The following is a 16,096-nucleotide window of genomic DNA, read 5'->3' on the forward strand; positions in this document are numbered from 1 at the left end:
TTTTTTTCCCTTTGGGTGAGTATATAAGATCAAGGAAAATCCTTTCTCTTCCTCCTTTGCAAAGCATTTTTTGTTATGGACATTGATATATGATTAATTACACTAATAGTCTTTTGAAGGTTGAACCAGCCTTGAATTCCCAGAAGTAATCCCGATTGGTTACAATGTATTATCCTGTCTGTCGCTGAATTTGATTGACAGTGTTGTAGGGTTTTATTTATTTTTTTAAAGATTTTTTTATGTCTTGTTTTTATGATTAATATTGATCTGCAGTGAGTTTTCTTTCCATTTGTCTTGTTTTTCTTCTAATGCTTTAGCCTGGTTTTGATGTCAGGATAGCCTTACAAAGTGAGTTGGGAGGTATTCCCTCCTCTGTTTTCTGGAAGAAATTGTGCAGAATTGGTATTATATATTTGGTAGAATTTTTGCAGGAAAACAAACAATGTAGACCAGGAGTTTGGTTTTCTTGGAAAATTTTAAACTATTAATAGTACTATTTGGGTTCTCTGCTAACTTCTTGGGTGAATTTTGGTATTTGTGAATTTCAGAATATTGTTTTTTCATGCAACTTTTCAAATTTGTGGGCACAGATCATATGTAGTATTTCCTTTTCTTCTTAATGTGTTTGTTGTGATACCCTCTCTTTCATTTCTGATATTGATCTTTTTTTTTTTAAGATACTGGGGACTGAACTCAGGGTACTCTACCATTGAGTTACTTCCCCAGCCTGTTATTTTTTTATTTTGAGACAGAATCTTGCTGAGTTACACAAATTTGCAATCCTCCTGCCTTAGCCTCTGCTGGGATTACAGGTGCGCCTAGCTAATACTTTGTGTATATGTATGTCTCCTCCCCCCCCACCTCTGTCTGTCTTTCTCTTTTGTCCAGAGGTTTGTGAATAAAGGTTAACTAGAGATTTATTGATTTCATTGTTGTGTTGATCAGTTTCTCATCATGATTACCAAAATACCTGCAAGAACAACTCAAAGGAGAAAAAGTTTGTTTTGGCTCATGATGTCAGAGACTTAGCCCATAAACCGCCGACTACATTGCTCTGAGCCCTAGGTGAGGCAGCACATTTTGCTGGAAGGGTGTGGTAGTCAAAAAGTGCTCCGACTATTGCAGCCAGGAAGGAGGAAGGGACCATAGGGAATAAGATGCACCCTTGAAGGACACACCCTCAGTGACCTACCCCTTCCAGCCATGCCCCCTGCCCACAGTCTCTTCCTACAAGGATTAGGTTGTAGCTCTCAAAATCCAAACATTTCACATTCCAACATTAACATAAGAACTCTTGGGAGACAGCTCATTATCTAAAGCATAATACTGATCATTTCAAAGAACTAGCTTTTTATTTTCTGGATTGTTTTTCTGTTTTAAATTCCTTTGTTTTTTACTTTAATTCTAGTGTTTTGTTTCCCTTTCTTTTACTTTCTTTAGGTCTAGTTTGTTTTTTTCTTTTTTTATAGTTTTTTAAAGTGGAAACAGTAATGATTTCTTCTTTTCTTTTTTGGGTGGTGGTACCAGGGATTGAACTCAGGGGCACTTGGCCACTGAGCCACATTCCCAGCCCCATTTTGTATTTTATTTAGAGACAGGGTCTCACTGAGTTGCTTAGTTGCCTCTCTTTTGCTGAGACTAGCTTTGAATTCACAATTCTCCTGCCTCAGCCTCCTGAGCCACTGGGATTACAGGTGTGAACAACCATGCCTGGCTGATTTCTTCTTTTCTAATATAAACACTTTAATAGCGCTATTAATTTCCATTGAGCACTGCTTTAGCTGCATGCCACCAATTATTTTATGTTGTTTTATTTAGTTCAGAATATTTTCTTATTTATGTATAACTTAATTTGATTCATGATTTTTTCTTGGGGGGGGGGGGATACCAGGGATTGAACCCAGGGACACTTAACTACTGAGTCATATTCACAGCCATTTTTTAATGTTTTATTTAGAAACAGGGTTTTGCTGAGTTGCTGGGCCCTCACTAAGTTACTGGAATCCTCCTGCCTCAGCCTCCCAAATCTCAGGGATTACAGGCATGTGCCACTGCACCCAGCTGATTCATGAATTTTTTAATTCACCTCATGTGAATTTTTAAATTTCAAAATGTTATTTAATTTCTTAATAGTAGTACACTTTCCAGATATCTTTCTGCTACTGATTTCTAGTTTAATTTTATTATGGTCAGAAGACAGCTTTTATGATTTCTGTTATTTTAAATTTGCTTGTTAGGCTGGAGATGTAACTCAATGGTAGGGCACGTGCTTAGGCTGGAGATGTAGCTTGGTGGTAAGGTGTGTGCTTAATGCACAAATCCCAGAATTCAGTCTTCAGCACCCTATGTCCAATTTTTTTGTTGTTAAATTTTGTTTACAATATGTTTGTGTTTTATTTATTGTAATAATCTATTTTGGTGAGTGTTCTGTGTCTATGAAAAGAACGTGTGTTCTGCTGTTGTTGGGTGGAGTGCTTATAACTGTGAGGTTGGATGAGTAATAATTCTGGTCAGGCCTTCTGTTTCCTTTCTGACTTTCTGTCCTGTCAGTTACTGAGAGAGGTATATTGAAGTCTTTATACATAATTGTAGATTCATTTCTCCTTTCAGTTTAATCTGTTTGTTTCATTTATTTTGGAGTTTTCCTGTTAGATGCGTTTACATTTAGGATTGTCTTATTGGTCACTTGACCTTTTCTCATTGTGTGTCTCTTTCCCTTCCCTAGTAAATTCCCTTGTTCTGGAAACTGCATTTTCTAGTGTTAATACAGCTACTATATTTTTTTTCTTGTCAGTAAAGTATGCATAACATAAAATTTAGCATTTTAACTATAATGTAGTTTTATTTTTTTATAGTGCTTGGACTCAGGAGAACTTCGCTGCTGAGCTACATCCCCAGCCTTTTAAATTTTGCAGCAGAGTCACATCAAGTTGCTGAGGCTAGGCCTAGACTTGTAATCCTCTTGCTTGAGCATCCCAAATAGCTGGGATTATAAGCAAGTGCCACCATACCGGGCTCTAGTTTTCTTTTATTAGTATCTTATGGTATATCTTTTTTTCATCTTTTTAGTTTCAACCTATGTTATATTAAAATTAATTTCTTAAACTCAGCTTATGAAGTTTGACAATAACAATGTTTTTTTAAAACAATATTTTTTAGTTGTAGGGGGATATAATATCTTTAATTAATTTATTTATTTTTATGTGGTGCTGAGGATTGAACCCGGGGCCTTGCCACTCAGTGCTTTACCACTGAGCCACAACCCCAGCCCAATGACAATGTTTTTTAATTGGTATATTCAGTCTACTTTTAATGTGGGAATGACTATGAAGTCAGCACAATGGTCCTTTTTCATTTTTAGCTTCCTCATCTCTTCTTTTTTTCTTCTTCCCCCTCTTCCTCCTCCTCCCTCTCCTCGCCTTTTTCTTTCCTTTTCTTTTTTTCTTATTTTTTTGTTTAAGAGAATGGGTCTTGCTGTATTGCCCAGGCTGACCTTGAACACCTGGTCTTAAATAATCCTCCTGCCTCAGCCTCCTAAGTGCTGGGACTATGACATCACAGACAAACCCTTTTTGAACATCATTGTGGCTATGTTTAGATACATAGAACTTCACCTTGGAGTGGCAGAGGGAAAATGTGAAAGCAGCTTGAATGATGGGAACATGAGGAAGGACTGACTCATGGAGCCCACTACCAGTTCCAAGAGATGAAGAGGCCTGGTGGCCATGTGGCCTCTGCTTCCTGGTTTATTTGTGAACTTTCATTTAGTGTGCAAAACTTTAACCTGCTGGGGAAGTAGGCACAGACCGGCAGCTCTGTGTTGTGTTGACGTCCTGTCCACTCAGCACCTGGCTCAATTCAGCTCAATGTCGAGGGCAGCGTGAAAATGCACTAAGTCATAAGTCATAGTCTAGGTACCATATTGATTGTCTAGAAATGATCAGCATTTTTATACAACGAAATTTGTAGAGGCTGGGTTGGCTCTACAAAGTAGAATGCTCTCCTAGCAGGTATGAGGCCCTGGGTTCCCTCCCTAGCAACAGGGTGGGAGGAAGAAAAGAAATTTGTAGGTAAATATGTAGAGAAACCACTGAAGTGAATTGTAAGCACTTGCTTCTGAGGTAACTCAGGTTCAGAGGACCACTGTTTTTTATCCTAAATGTTTTAGCACCATCTGATTTTTTTAAAAATATATTTTTAGTTGTAGATGGATACATTTATTTTGTTTACTTAGGTTTTTTTTAATGTGGTTCTGGGGATCAAACCCAATGCCTCACACATGATATGCTAGCACTGTACCACTGAGCCACAACCCCAGCCCTAATTTTTTATATATATATATATTTATTGTTTAGTTGGACACAATATCTTTATTAATTTATTTTTATTTGGTGCTGAGGATCGAACCTAGGGCCTCGTGTGTGTTAGGCAAATGCTCTACCACTGAGCCACAACCCTAGCCCCCAGCCCTGATTTTTTAAAACTATATATGTAAAGTAAAGTTGAAAATAAGAAAAACAAAAAGCCTACCAAATAAATAGTCTTCCACTAAGTTACTCAAAAAACCTCCCAACAGTCCTCTCTAACTAAGCATTGGATGTGTGTGTTGCCACGCAAACCTGGTGGCCACCTGCAGCACCCCACCTCATTACCCTTCCCAGGAGCTATTCTCTCTAGTGGTTATGTCCCTTGTGAATTACTGAGATAAGTTGAAAGATTAACCCAAGAAAGAGGCCATTTTTAGGTACAAGTTCATTTCCACCAAAGAAACTTTGACAAATATTTTATAAACCCAAACAATTAACATCAATATTTTTAATATCTGTAGTTGATTTTACCATCTGGATCAACATATAGTCATTTTTCTTTCTCGAAGGTTGTCACTAAATTGATGATGTACCATAATCCATAAATTTAAAATGAAGGAAATACAAATTATTTTTCTGTTTTTGTCCAGAGCCACCTCTTCCCCATAAACCACTCTGTTAACCTTAATAACAAAATGGTAGGAGGGATATTGCAGTTTCTTCTTGTTAAGGACCTCTTCTCATTTGATGGCCTGGACATTGACTGTACCTGAAATGGGCTTGCTCCTTTCAAAGGGATGGGTGAAAAATTATAGGAGCATTTGTGATTGTTTGGATCAAGAGGCTAAATACATACATATAGTTTTACATGCCAAGGGTGGAAGCCACCAAGGCCATGCAGATAGATGAGTGGGTAAACACAGTGTGGTGTGTGCCTTCAGTGCCTTGCACAAGAAGTCCCAACATATGCTACGACATGGATGGATGCACCACAAGGGCATCACCCCAAGTGAAATACGTGTCACAAAAAAGACATCCAAGGAAAATGCCCATGTAATGTGGCCTGCTTTGCTTGTGAGTTGACTTGTTACAGTTATTACATGCAACTTCATCAAATCATCAAATTCACTATTTTAACTATTAAGAAAACTAGTGGCTATTCTGTTTGGTTTAAAATGCTAGAATGTGGAGCTGGGGTTGGGCTCAGCAGTAGAGCCTCACCTAGCACGTATGGGGCACTGGGTTCGATCCTCAGCACCACATAAAAATAAATAAATGAAATGAAGGTGTTGTGTCCAACTACAGCTCAATTAAATAAATAAATAAATAAACAAGTATGTGTGTGTGTGTGTGTGTGTGTATATATATATATATGGTGTGTGTGTGTGTGTGTGACGTAAGGGCAAAAGTACAACACTGAGGTCCACAAGACAGTGATGTCACTCTGGTTCAGAGGCTGTGTTCCTACGAGCCTGACTGTGCACCATGCCTTTGCACATGGGCAGGGAATCATGGATGGATGGGCAAGGACTGAACAGAACTTAACTGGAGAGATGAAAGCATTCTATATAGTGATGGGTTGTGGACTACCCAGGTGTGTCCATTTGTCAAAATTATATGGGATGTAAATTTTACCTTAAAGAAAATAACTAAAAATAACCAGAGTGGTAAGTAGGTAGAGATGGTGATGAAACAAGAAAGGCACAATTATTGCAGTTGGGTGGTGGGTGGTTTATTACACTGTTCTGTTCACTTTGTACACATGCGTTTGAAGTTTCTGTAATAAGATTTTTTAAATTTATTTTTTTAAATATTTTTTTAGTTGTAGATGGACACAATACCTTTTTTTTTAAGATAGAGAATTTTTTAATATTTATTTTTCAGTTTTCTTTTTATGTGGTGCTGAGGATCAAACCCAGCGCCCCGTGCAAGGCAGGCAAGCGTGTTACTGCTTGAGCCACATTCCCAGCCCACAATATCTTTTATTTATCCATTTTTATGTGGTGCTGAGGATTGAACCCAGTGCCTCACTCATGCAAGACAGGCGCTCTACCACTGAGCTACAGCCCCAGCCCCTAAGATTTTTTTTTTTAAAGCAGTGTTCCATCCTGCCATATTAGAAAGTCAAAAGATAATATTTAGAATTCGTAAATCAAGAAATGACAAAATAAACACTATTTATAAATGTTCAGGTGAATAGGAATGAAATAGTTTTAAAAACATCAGAATGTTTGTCTTTGGGGATCAGAACGTGTGTGTGGGGAGTGCTGGAATAGGGAAGTCTGTTTTGTTCTATAAGGCTTTGGTATTGTTTTGTTTAGAAATCTTAAGGTGTATTTCTTTGATAAGATACTGTATTCATTTTGTGGATTACCATATTGTTTTCAAGGAAAATATCCATGTGATCTTACATGAATGATTAAGACATTGTTTATCCCTGATAATTTTGGCAGTATGCCCATTATTGCCATTGGCCAAAGGCAGTGTTTAAATTTGAATTTGTACTTCAGATGAGTGAGGCTAAGAAGTTTGACGGCATGTGGTTTCTCCCTGTCTGTGCTCCTGCCCCCCTGCAGTTTGGGTCTTTACACCATGGCCAAGAGTGATTATAAATAAGCTTCTATCATAAGTGTCCTTTACTGCAATTAGAATAAAATTCATATTCTTAATCAAGCCTACAAACCAGGCCCTAAGTAATTTAAATGGTTGGACTTGTGCTAGGTTCTCCTGCCCCTCTCCCCCTTATCGCTGTCAGCCTTGATGGCTTTCTTTGTACACCTGTAGCTCATTCAATGCCTTTATATCTGCTGTTCCTCGTGAGACTGGCTTCTTCTTATCATTCAGGATCTGATTTAGCTCAAACTGAATTCCTGAGAGAGGCTTTCCTTAGCTGCCTAGCTAGAGTGGTTTCCTTCACCCATCCTCTGTCCAGAGCAGTGACCTCATAGTATAGTCTTCAGACTAGAAGCTTGAACATCACCTAGAGGGGGTCTTGTTTGTATTTGGGAGAAATGCAGAGTCTAAGCCCCCATAGACCCACTGAAGCAAAATATTCATGTTAACAAGGCCTCCCTGGGTGACTACACTTGATCTTCCAGAGGTCCTGATGGTGAGTACACCCACACACTAGTTTGCCTGGCTATAAACACTAGTAGGCTTCTTGGTTCCTCCGGATCATTTGGTCTTTTGTTTACCTGACTATTACTTCCCCCACTAGATTGTAAGCTCCCCAAGGGCAGCACCTTGTCCAGTGCATCCACTCCTAGTTCCCCAGCACTTCAGTGTCCACCTGGTACACATTCAGTGAGCATTTGATGGATGAAAGAATAAATGAACATAATGGCAATTACTTTGTGTTTTTTAACATAACTATACAGTAAAAGTGTTTACAGCTCTTGGTTGTAGAACTGGGGTTATTCCTTCTCTCAACATGGTTATTCTGAAGGGGTTTCACTCAGCTTTTTTGAACATGAGTACTTTTAAACCATTAATCTTTATTTTTCAGGCAGTCTATCTTCAGAACTAAAGTTTAGGTTTTATTAGAGTGCCTCTCAACTGACAACATCAATAACTGTTTTCTTTTTGGTATTTAAAAAGCACGTTCATTCAGAGTTAAAATAACCTTCAAAGGTTTTTATCTAAAGTAAATATTAATTTGACATTTGTATCAGGTTTTATTAAACCAGAATTAATCCTTTTTAAACTAAGAACATAGCATTCTGAAAAAAAAAACCTGTTAAATGGAAAATTTGAAATTTAACTTTAAAAAATGATGGGGCATATAATGTATCAGTTTTACCTTTGAGATATGGTTCCAGGGAAGACCTATAGTTGCTGATACTGTCCTGCATTTAAAAGTGTGTTCCCAAGATGTCTTTTTTCATACATAACCTGATAAACTTTGCCAGGAAACAACTCTTCCATCTTCTATGGAAGACCTAAAATGGTTCAGCCATTAGCTCTCCATCCCCACCCCAGGTTTGACAATGGCTTGGCTTCAGGCATCTTGGGTAGTCTCATTGGGGGTTGGGGAATGCTCTAGCACCTAGCAGTTCAAGGATGCTGTTGAACACTCCTTCCAAAACAGCCCCTACCAGAAGGAATCCCTAGCCCAAAGGTCAGTGGTGCTGCTGACCCTGGCTCAAATTGAGAGAGGCTCCCTCCTGAAAATGATGACATCAGAAAAGGAATAGATAGAAATGAGCCACTTAAGAGATTCAGATGGGTATATTGGCAGTTTTAGATATGTTTCTATGCAATCCTTGTTTTTAATCAGATGCAATACTGAAAATTAGGACTGGCTCCCTCTTTGGGTAAATCACTCTGAACAAAAGATATTTAAGAATTTGGCAACTTAGTTGATTAAGAATTGGATAACATTCTCAAATAATTTTACATTTTTAAAAATAGGGAATCTCAAATATAGGGTTACTGGTTTTCCTTATTTTACAGATGGGGTCGAGGATTTGGTCTTTTGGGTTCCATTTTTGGAAAGGATGGTGTATTAAACCAGCCAAACAGTGTCTTTGGACTTATATTTTATATACTACAGTTATTACTTGGTAAGTATTTATACAGCAATACAAAAATAAGTTTGTTATGTTCACTCAGTACTTTGTGCCCTTGCCCTAAGTGTTTTTATAGTAAATAAAAGCATATGTTAATGATAGAACCACTAGCTCGCTCCATATTTTTGTGTTGTGAAATGTGATTCACCAGAATTTCTACAGTGCTTACGTTGAACTCAGTGTCACTTGGTGTTTGTTTAATCATGGAGAGCAGCATCTCATGGTGTCCCAAACCAGCTCCATTTAAGGCAGTCGTGATCCAACATTCTTCCCTGTTAACGTTTTTTCTTATTTTATTATTGACCAGTAGCTGTTTTAAATATCCTGTATCAAGAAAGCATTAACAGTAAGCTGCACCCACACCTCCATTGCCTTCATATACCTGCTGTTTGCACTGTCTTCTGCTGTGTGCGTGTATGGTGGGGGGCTGCGGCCAGCCGTGCATGTGCCAGGCCAGCGCTCTGCTGCAGAGTACCCCAGCCCTGTCTCCTGCTTTCTCAGGTGACTCTTCGTGCTCCTTGATTTCCAATGCAGTGCTGCCTGTCCCCTTCGGTGTTTTGCTGCTGGTGATATCTGGGTTTCATGCTTTTTATATCGTAAATACTGCTGCAGTACTCAACTTTTTTTTTGTTTACAGCCCTCCCTTCCTCTTGGACTCTTTTCCATAATATAAATTTCTAGGCATGGGGTTAATGGGTCAAAAGCATAGAATAGTGTTTGGATTTTAATAGATATTACCAGTTTGCTTTTCCCCTAGTTGTCTGGTTTCCCTGAAGCTTCATCAGTTTTCATTTTTTAATATTTTTTTAAAATTTCTAATAGTTAAATATTGTTAGCTATTATTTTAATTTTATTGTATTTAAATTTCCTTTTATTGCCTATTTAATTATGGAGATCCTGATAATAGTCCGTGTTCATATTTGTTGTAAACATTTTACTCCTTTATACTTTTTATGTTTTGTGAATTTTTATTGTATAAATTTTTATAGCTGTAGATTTAGATGCATCCTTTTTTGCCTGTGCATTTTAATTGTTAATGTTTCATTCCGTGGTCTGCCAGGTCTTCCATGATTTGATTCATTAAAAATACATTTAACTCTTCCATCTGAAGTAGATGTTATGAGGCAAATTGCAGATTGTGAATTTTTCTGAATGATCCTTTCATCAAGTTTGCCCAGTTCTTTATCTGTATATTTATCTTGCAAAAGTACAAAGACGTTGCACAAAGATATTCATAGCAGTACAATTTAAAATAGCAAAAATTGGAAGATGCCTAAGTGATAGGTAATGGTTGAATAAATTAGGGCACATTCCTATCAGAAAATTGTATGTATTCATTCAAGGAACAGTAGGTCTGTTTGTAAATCCTGGAAAGCTTAAGGTTACTCAGTGAAAAAAGCAAATTGTGACTTAATAAGTATAGGGTAAAATACATGTTTATATATGTGCATTTAAAAGCATAGGAAAGGATGTGGTGGAGGGGAGAGATTTCACTTTTTAATTCCATATATTTTGTTGAATTTCTGAAGAAGAATATAAAATATAAGCCCAAATGCAAGGGAATGGTTTGTTTTCCCTTAATAGGAAAGAGCCTAAGAAAAGTCTTTGTATCAATTTTTGGAAATAAAGGTGAAATAATAAAAATTCTATATGTAATGTTAATTGGTTAGTTTTTTTTATGCATGATTCAGGCCATATGTATCATATGTATTACTTCCATTTATGCTTTCTAAGGTCTTTAGACTCTTATGTGTTTGTAATGTCAGTGTCTATCACTGGAGGCACATTTGAAGTTATCTTGCCACTCCAGAGCACACCATCTTCACCCCCACCAAGCCATGTGAGATGCCGCATTTGAGATTTAATTTCTTCGTGGATACACATTCACATGCTTCAGAAGTTCCACTTGGCCCAGTTTCCATGGCCCTGCATTGTGACTGACACCTCATTGTTGAGTTTCTTTATGCATGCACAGGAAAATATAAATATATGATCTTAATTTTCCTCCCATTCTAAATATAAAAGGCAGATGCTATACATACTGTTCTACAGCTTGCCCTCCACCCCCACTTCTTTTGCTTGACTGATCTATCTTGATAATCTTTGTAACAAATAACAGTACATTGTGTCTTTATTTTATTTTATTTATTTATTTATTTTTTTACAGCTGGGAAATATTACATCGCTGCCTCATCATTTATTTAGAGTTATAGCACATTTTAAATTCTACTGGTAATTTCCCCCCAAGCCACAAGTACCTGGTTACATTATTACAACTTTGTAGCTACTAGCAGCATTGACATTGCATTCTTTTTGTGGTCATTTAATCAGCTTGATCGTAGCTCCCTTTGTTCTCACAAGTCTTGTTGGTAGGCTTCAGAAGAGAGAAACATGGAGAAAGTAAGAAAGTGTTCATGTTGTTCTAATGTTGTTTTATTTATCTGTTTTTCATGGTGCTGGGTATCAACCCCAGGGCCTTGTGCATGCAAGGCAAGCAGTTGACCACTAACACTACAGCCCAGCTTGCCCCTGTCATTTTTAAAACTGACTTCTGTAGGTAAAATTAAGGAGACAAAATTGGGGGGGGGGGGTGTTTCTTTGAAATCTTACAAGTTTAGCAGAGGTCAGATGAGCAAATTTTTTCAGTAAGGAGCCAGTTTAGGCTTTCCTGGCCTCTGCAGTTACCCATCTCTAGCTCGAAAGCACCTATACTCATATAAATGAGAATGGCTGGGTTCAATAAAGCTTTATTAACAAAAGCAGGTGGCTGGCCAGATTTGCCAGTTTCTGGCACAAGTAATTGAACAGCATCTTAGTTTTGAAGAGCCTTAGTAAAGCATCATCATCCAGTTCTGACCAAGCTAAATCCCTATGGTGGAGCTTAGCCCACGGGCATCTTCTCGTCACCTCTCTTGCTACCAGTAGTCCCCAAGGTTTGAGTCCTCACTGACTTCCTCCAGTCTGCCATCACCTCCTCTTCTTTTCTTGTTACTGTTTGTTAGCCATTGGGTAAGAGGGTGGTTTAATATGCCATGCCTTCTCTGTCCTTGAAAATAAGTGCATCCACTTTTATGTTGTTACAAAATAACAGGGGAAGGTGAGTCAAGAACTCAGGCACATGTCTGTCTTGAGAGCCCTGGTGTAACACACTGCTGCCTTTGACCACATGTGGCCACCTGGCCAACTGTGGCTTCCCTTATCCACCAGTCAGCCCATTCTGAAATGTTTATCAAGACCTTTCCCCCCTCTTTAGCAGTATGTTGGCATAGTCATCTCCCATGTGGATTTTTGATAAAATTTGATCTAAAGTTGAAAAGCAAATTTTAATTTCCACAGATGGGGAGCCTGCAGTGAAAGTGCTGCGGGGGTTGGGGGCCACCAAATGTGTACAGCTTGGAAGAAAAAGTTGCTGTCCTGTCCCTATATGCATTAGGAGAGCCAGGGCTGTTGATCTTGCAGATCGGCTTCCTTGCTTCATGTAATGGTGAGATTGCATATCTTCTCTGTGTGCATATCCTCAGCTAAGACTAGCTTATGAAGCAAGCAGTGTTTCATGTGAAATGCTGTGAAACTCGCACCCCATCTGATCAGTATTCATGCACTGCAGTGGACCTCAGGCAACCCCTGGCCTGGCAGTGGGCTCAGCCATGTCTCTCTCTTGCAGGCCTAACAGCGAGCGCAGTCGCGGCTCTGATCCTCATGACGTCCTCCATCGTGTCTGTGGTGGGGTCCGTGTACCTGGCCTACATCCTGTACTTTGTGCTGAAGGAGTTCTGCATCATCTGCGTCACCACATATGTGCTGAACTTCATTCTTCTCATCATCAACTACAAACGACTAGTTTACTTGAATGAGGCCTGGAAACGGCAGCTGCAGCCCAAGCAGGACTGACGCCCTGGCCAGCTTTTACTGACAGTCTGATGTCCCGTTCCCATTAAGTTTATTTTGCAGCAGGTTTTTTTGTTTTTGTTTTTTTTAAATTCTTCACAACAGACTCTCCCTAAGAATCTTAAACTGATTTTTTAAAATACTGTAAATTAGAAGGGGCCCTAGCTATTTTCTGTGTCAGTCTTCATTTTAAATATGGATACAAAAAAAAAAGGACACACGGAGCCAATCAAAGACAAGCTTTAACTTTACTTTGAAGATGTTTCTGAGATAATAAAACATAGCCCTAGCCCCCTTTCCTCAACTGTAAAGTGAGCAACCATTGCTAGTAATTCTTTAATGTGTATGAATTCAATTTCAGGTATAACAAATGTGATCATGACATGAAAATATTTTAGAATAGATACTGTATTAAATATTGCCATGTTTACAATATGTAATATGTTTTTAGCCGATGGATTTAAACATGTAGATTCAACTAGAATCCATTTATGTGATATTTGTAAATAAAAGTAGAAATATTGGATCCATCCCTGCAGAACTTACTGTACAGTTTAGTTGAAGAATAGCAATGAAGAATTGTGAGCTCAATGTTGGCTGGTGAAATAGTGGAAATAGTAAGCCGTGCAGAGCATCTTGTGGAAGTACTGACAGCCGTGGGTGCAGCATTGGCGGCAAAAATAATAGGGTGGTTGGTTCCCTTTCATCTCCCTGCTCTGAGAGGAAGAAACTAAATTGGAATGTTCAGGTCACGTTTGTGTCTAGTATAAAACTGGATCAGTGTAACCTTACAGGATGTGTCATGTGACCAGACCTTCATGTCAAGGCCTTCAGAACACTAATGGGAGAAAAACTGGAAGTACCAATGTGGTATTTTTAGGTAAAGCCCTAGAAGAGTTGCATTTTCAGTGCAGATGTTTCCCTTAATATTGGTGCCAGATAGCCAAGCAGTATTGTGACTTTGGAGTCGCCAGTGTGAGCCCCACTGCCCTGGCAGGATTGCTTCTGTAGCTGCATGTTCCCTGTTTCCTTCTGCACTGATGGCTGCTGGTCACTGTTGTGAGAGCCTGGGTCTGTAAAGGGTAGGGCTGACACTGGTCAGTTTGCTGAACTGGGAGAAGCATTACAGGTGGAAATATTTAAAGGGGGAATGCAGTCATGTCATCACTGCTCTTTCTCATAACGACACAATGCAGTAAGAATCTTTCAAGGTGATTTGAATAAGCCCAAATGAAATCGTGACAGTACGCCTCTGTGGCTAACATCCTATATCAGAATGTTAAAAGTGCCTTCTGTCTTAAATCTCAAACCAAATATTTTGTGTGTGGAACCTGGGCAGGAGTGTCCTTCCTTCCTAACTGTGAAGTCGAAAACTTGCACTCTGCAGAAAGGTTCTGTGTGGTCATTTTACTCCTTAGATTGAGAAGCAGCAGTGATGTCTTTGCTTCCAGTTTGATTAATCATTATGTTAAAAATAGTCAATTAGAAGAGTAACCTGAGTGCTTTATTTGCCTTCTTTTTGACTGTGGGGACAGGCTCTGCTCTAAACTAAGGTGTGTAGAGTCAGCAGTTGGTCGTTAGTTTACCACTAACTGCCGTAACTGGCACACCACAGATGATCTGGCCCAAGGCAGGGGCAAAATCTGAACAGTTAATGAACTCTTAGTGGGTTTTTATCCCATTTTCTTAAAAGCTATTCAGATTTCGTGGAGGCTTATGATTTCCCACGAATGTGAACATTTCAATGCCTGTCTCGTGTGTATTGTAGTTGTGTTCGTAAGCAGTTACAGAACTTCAGACAGCACTGAGTGAGTGCCCGGCGCTTTCAGAGAAGCAGGTCCTGTGTTTGAGAGCGGTACAGTGAGGTCACTGGAGCAGTCACTGGCTCTCTTTTAGTGGAAATGGTTAGCGGCTAAGACTTGTGGCACCAGGCAGCTGTGCCAACAAGTCCGTTGTGCCCAATTTTAAGCCATCTCTGATCACATTCTGTGTCCGTCAGCAAAGTAGAGTTAAAGCTTATCTTGATGCTGCATTCTGGGAAAGGTCTGCAACCCTTCGTGAGAAAGCTGCAGATGTGCAGCCTGGCCCTTCACGTTTCCCTTGCTTTCCTGCACTTCGGGGAAGCACTGTTTCAGCTATATAAAAACTGTTGCCACTTTCCTATACCCCAGTAGAATTAGGCCCTTTTTCTCACTGAGATGAAAAGGTGCTGCCTGAAGTAACAGCATTGCTGAAGTGTCAGTGTCTCCAATAAGCAGCAGAAACCCTGTTGCACTGTCAGTGTCTCAGCAAGCAGCAGAAAACCCTCTTGCATGTTACTTGGCTTTTTTTTTTCTCTAGAGGAATTCAAGCTCCCTACGCACCTTCTACTCCACCAAGAAGAGGGATACCATATTATAAAATTTGAAGATTGTTAGGATCTGCAGTGTTTAGATTGAATATTTAAACAATGCAGCATCATAAACCATCAATGCTGAAGGACAGACTGGGAAAAAAAATTGGTTTTAGTAGTAATTCCATGCTTTGTGTTTAAAGTGGTTCATAACAAACAAAGCCTCTTGTTTACTTAATAGTCACAAATACTTGAGGAAATTAGTATGGTTAAAGGATGAATTCTAGGGTGTTTTGGAGGATTTCATCTGGGTTTTCACAGCAGCTGGTTGCTGTCAGTCAGGGTGAACTTCTGGAAAACTCAGGTTTAACTAGTTGTGTGCCAGAAATTATTTTTTCTTGATAAATACAGCACAGCCTCTCCTCCAGGTCATGACTTCAAAAGAACGTCAAAAGTATTGACTGTTTTCATACCAAGAAACAAAGATTCTTCATTTGGTACAAAGGATCTTTAGACCTCTTAGGTAGGATTTAGGACCAAGACCACAGTAAAATTAAAAGTATTTGCTGGCTTTTGTTTGCTTGCTTTATTTTCAAGAGACTGTATATTTTGGAAGTGCAAAGAAATCTTTAGCAGTTACTTCATGACTTTGGCAGGTACCAGCGCTTGATGCCAATGAATGACAAGCAGTCTTGTCTTAGATCAGCATTAGACAGATGCCAGTGAAGAAGCCCAGTTCTTCCTGGAATTTACTTGGGGTGATACGCCTGCTCAGCAGCCCTGGTCCTCTGGGTTTCATCCAACACACAGGCCTTGGCGAAACATCTCCATTTAGACATTTTAGGCAGCACTTATGAATCCTAATTTGTGAGAACAGCCCTTGGTAAAACTAAAGGGGCAGGGGTGGAAGTCCAGGCTACTCGATTAAACATTTTTTTTTCTTTCCTTTTTTTTTTTTTTTTTTTGACAAATTAGCCCAAAAAAGGTGAAGTGTTTTGTTA

The 16,096-nt window shown here is 39.0% G+C and overlaps 1 protein-coding gene across 2 annotated transcripts in view; it reads left to right on the top strand.

Annotated features, from left to right (window-relative positions):
• VKORC1L1 (vitamin K epoxide reductase complex subunit 1 like 1) overlaps positions 1-16,060 on the top strand; it is a 68,372-nt gene extending 52,312 nt beyond the window's left edge. The window contains exons 2-3 of one of the 2 annotated variants that reach the window (XM_081298966.1): positions 8,760-8,869; positions 12,540-16,060. In XM_081298966.1, the coding sequence (XP_081155092.1) occupies positions 8,760-8,869; positions 12,540-12,766 (337 nt within the window). In that variant the 3' untranslated portion in view covers positions 12,767-16,060. The remainder of the gene's footprint in view (positions 1-8,759; positions 8,870-12,539) is intronic. The other variant, XM_081298967.1, reaches the window with a different exon arrangement.
• The last annotated feature ends 36 nt before the right edge of the window (positions 16,061-16,096 follow it).

This window comes from Spermophilus citellus (assembly GCF_964194105.1).
Source record: "Spermophilus citellus genome assembly, chromosome: 6".
In the NCBI taxonomy this organism is placed as follows: Eukaryota; Metazoa; Chordata; class Mammalia; order Rodentia; family Sciuridae; genus Spermophilus; species Spermophilus citellus.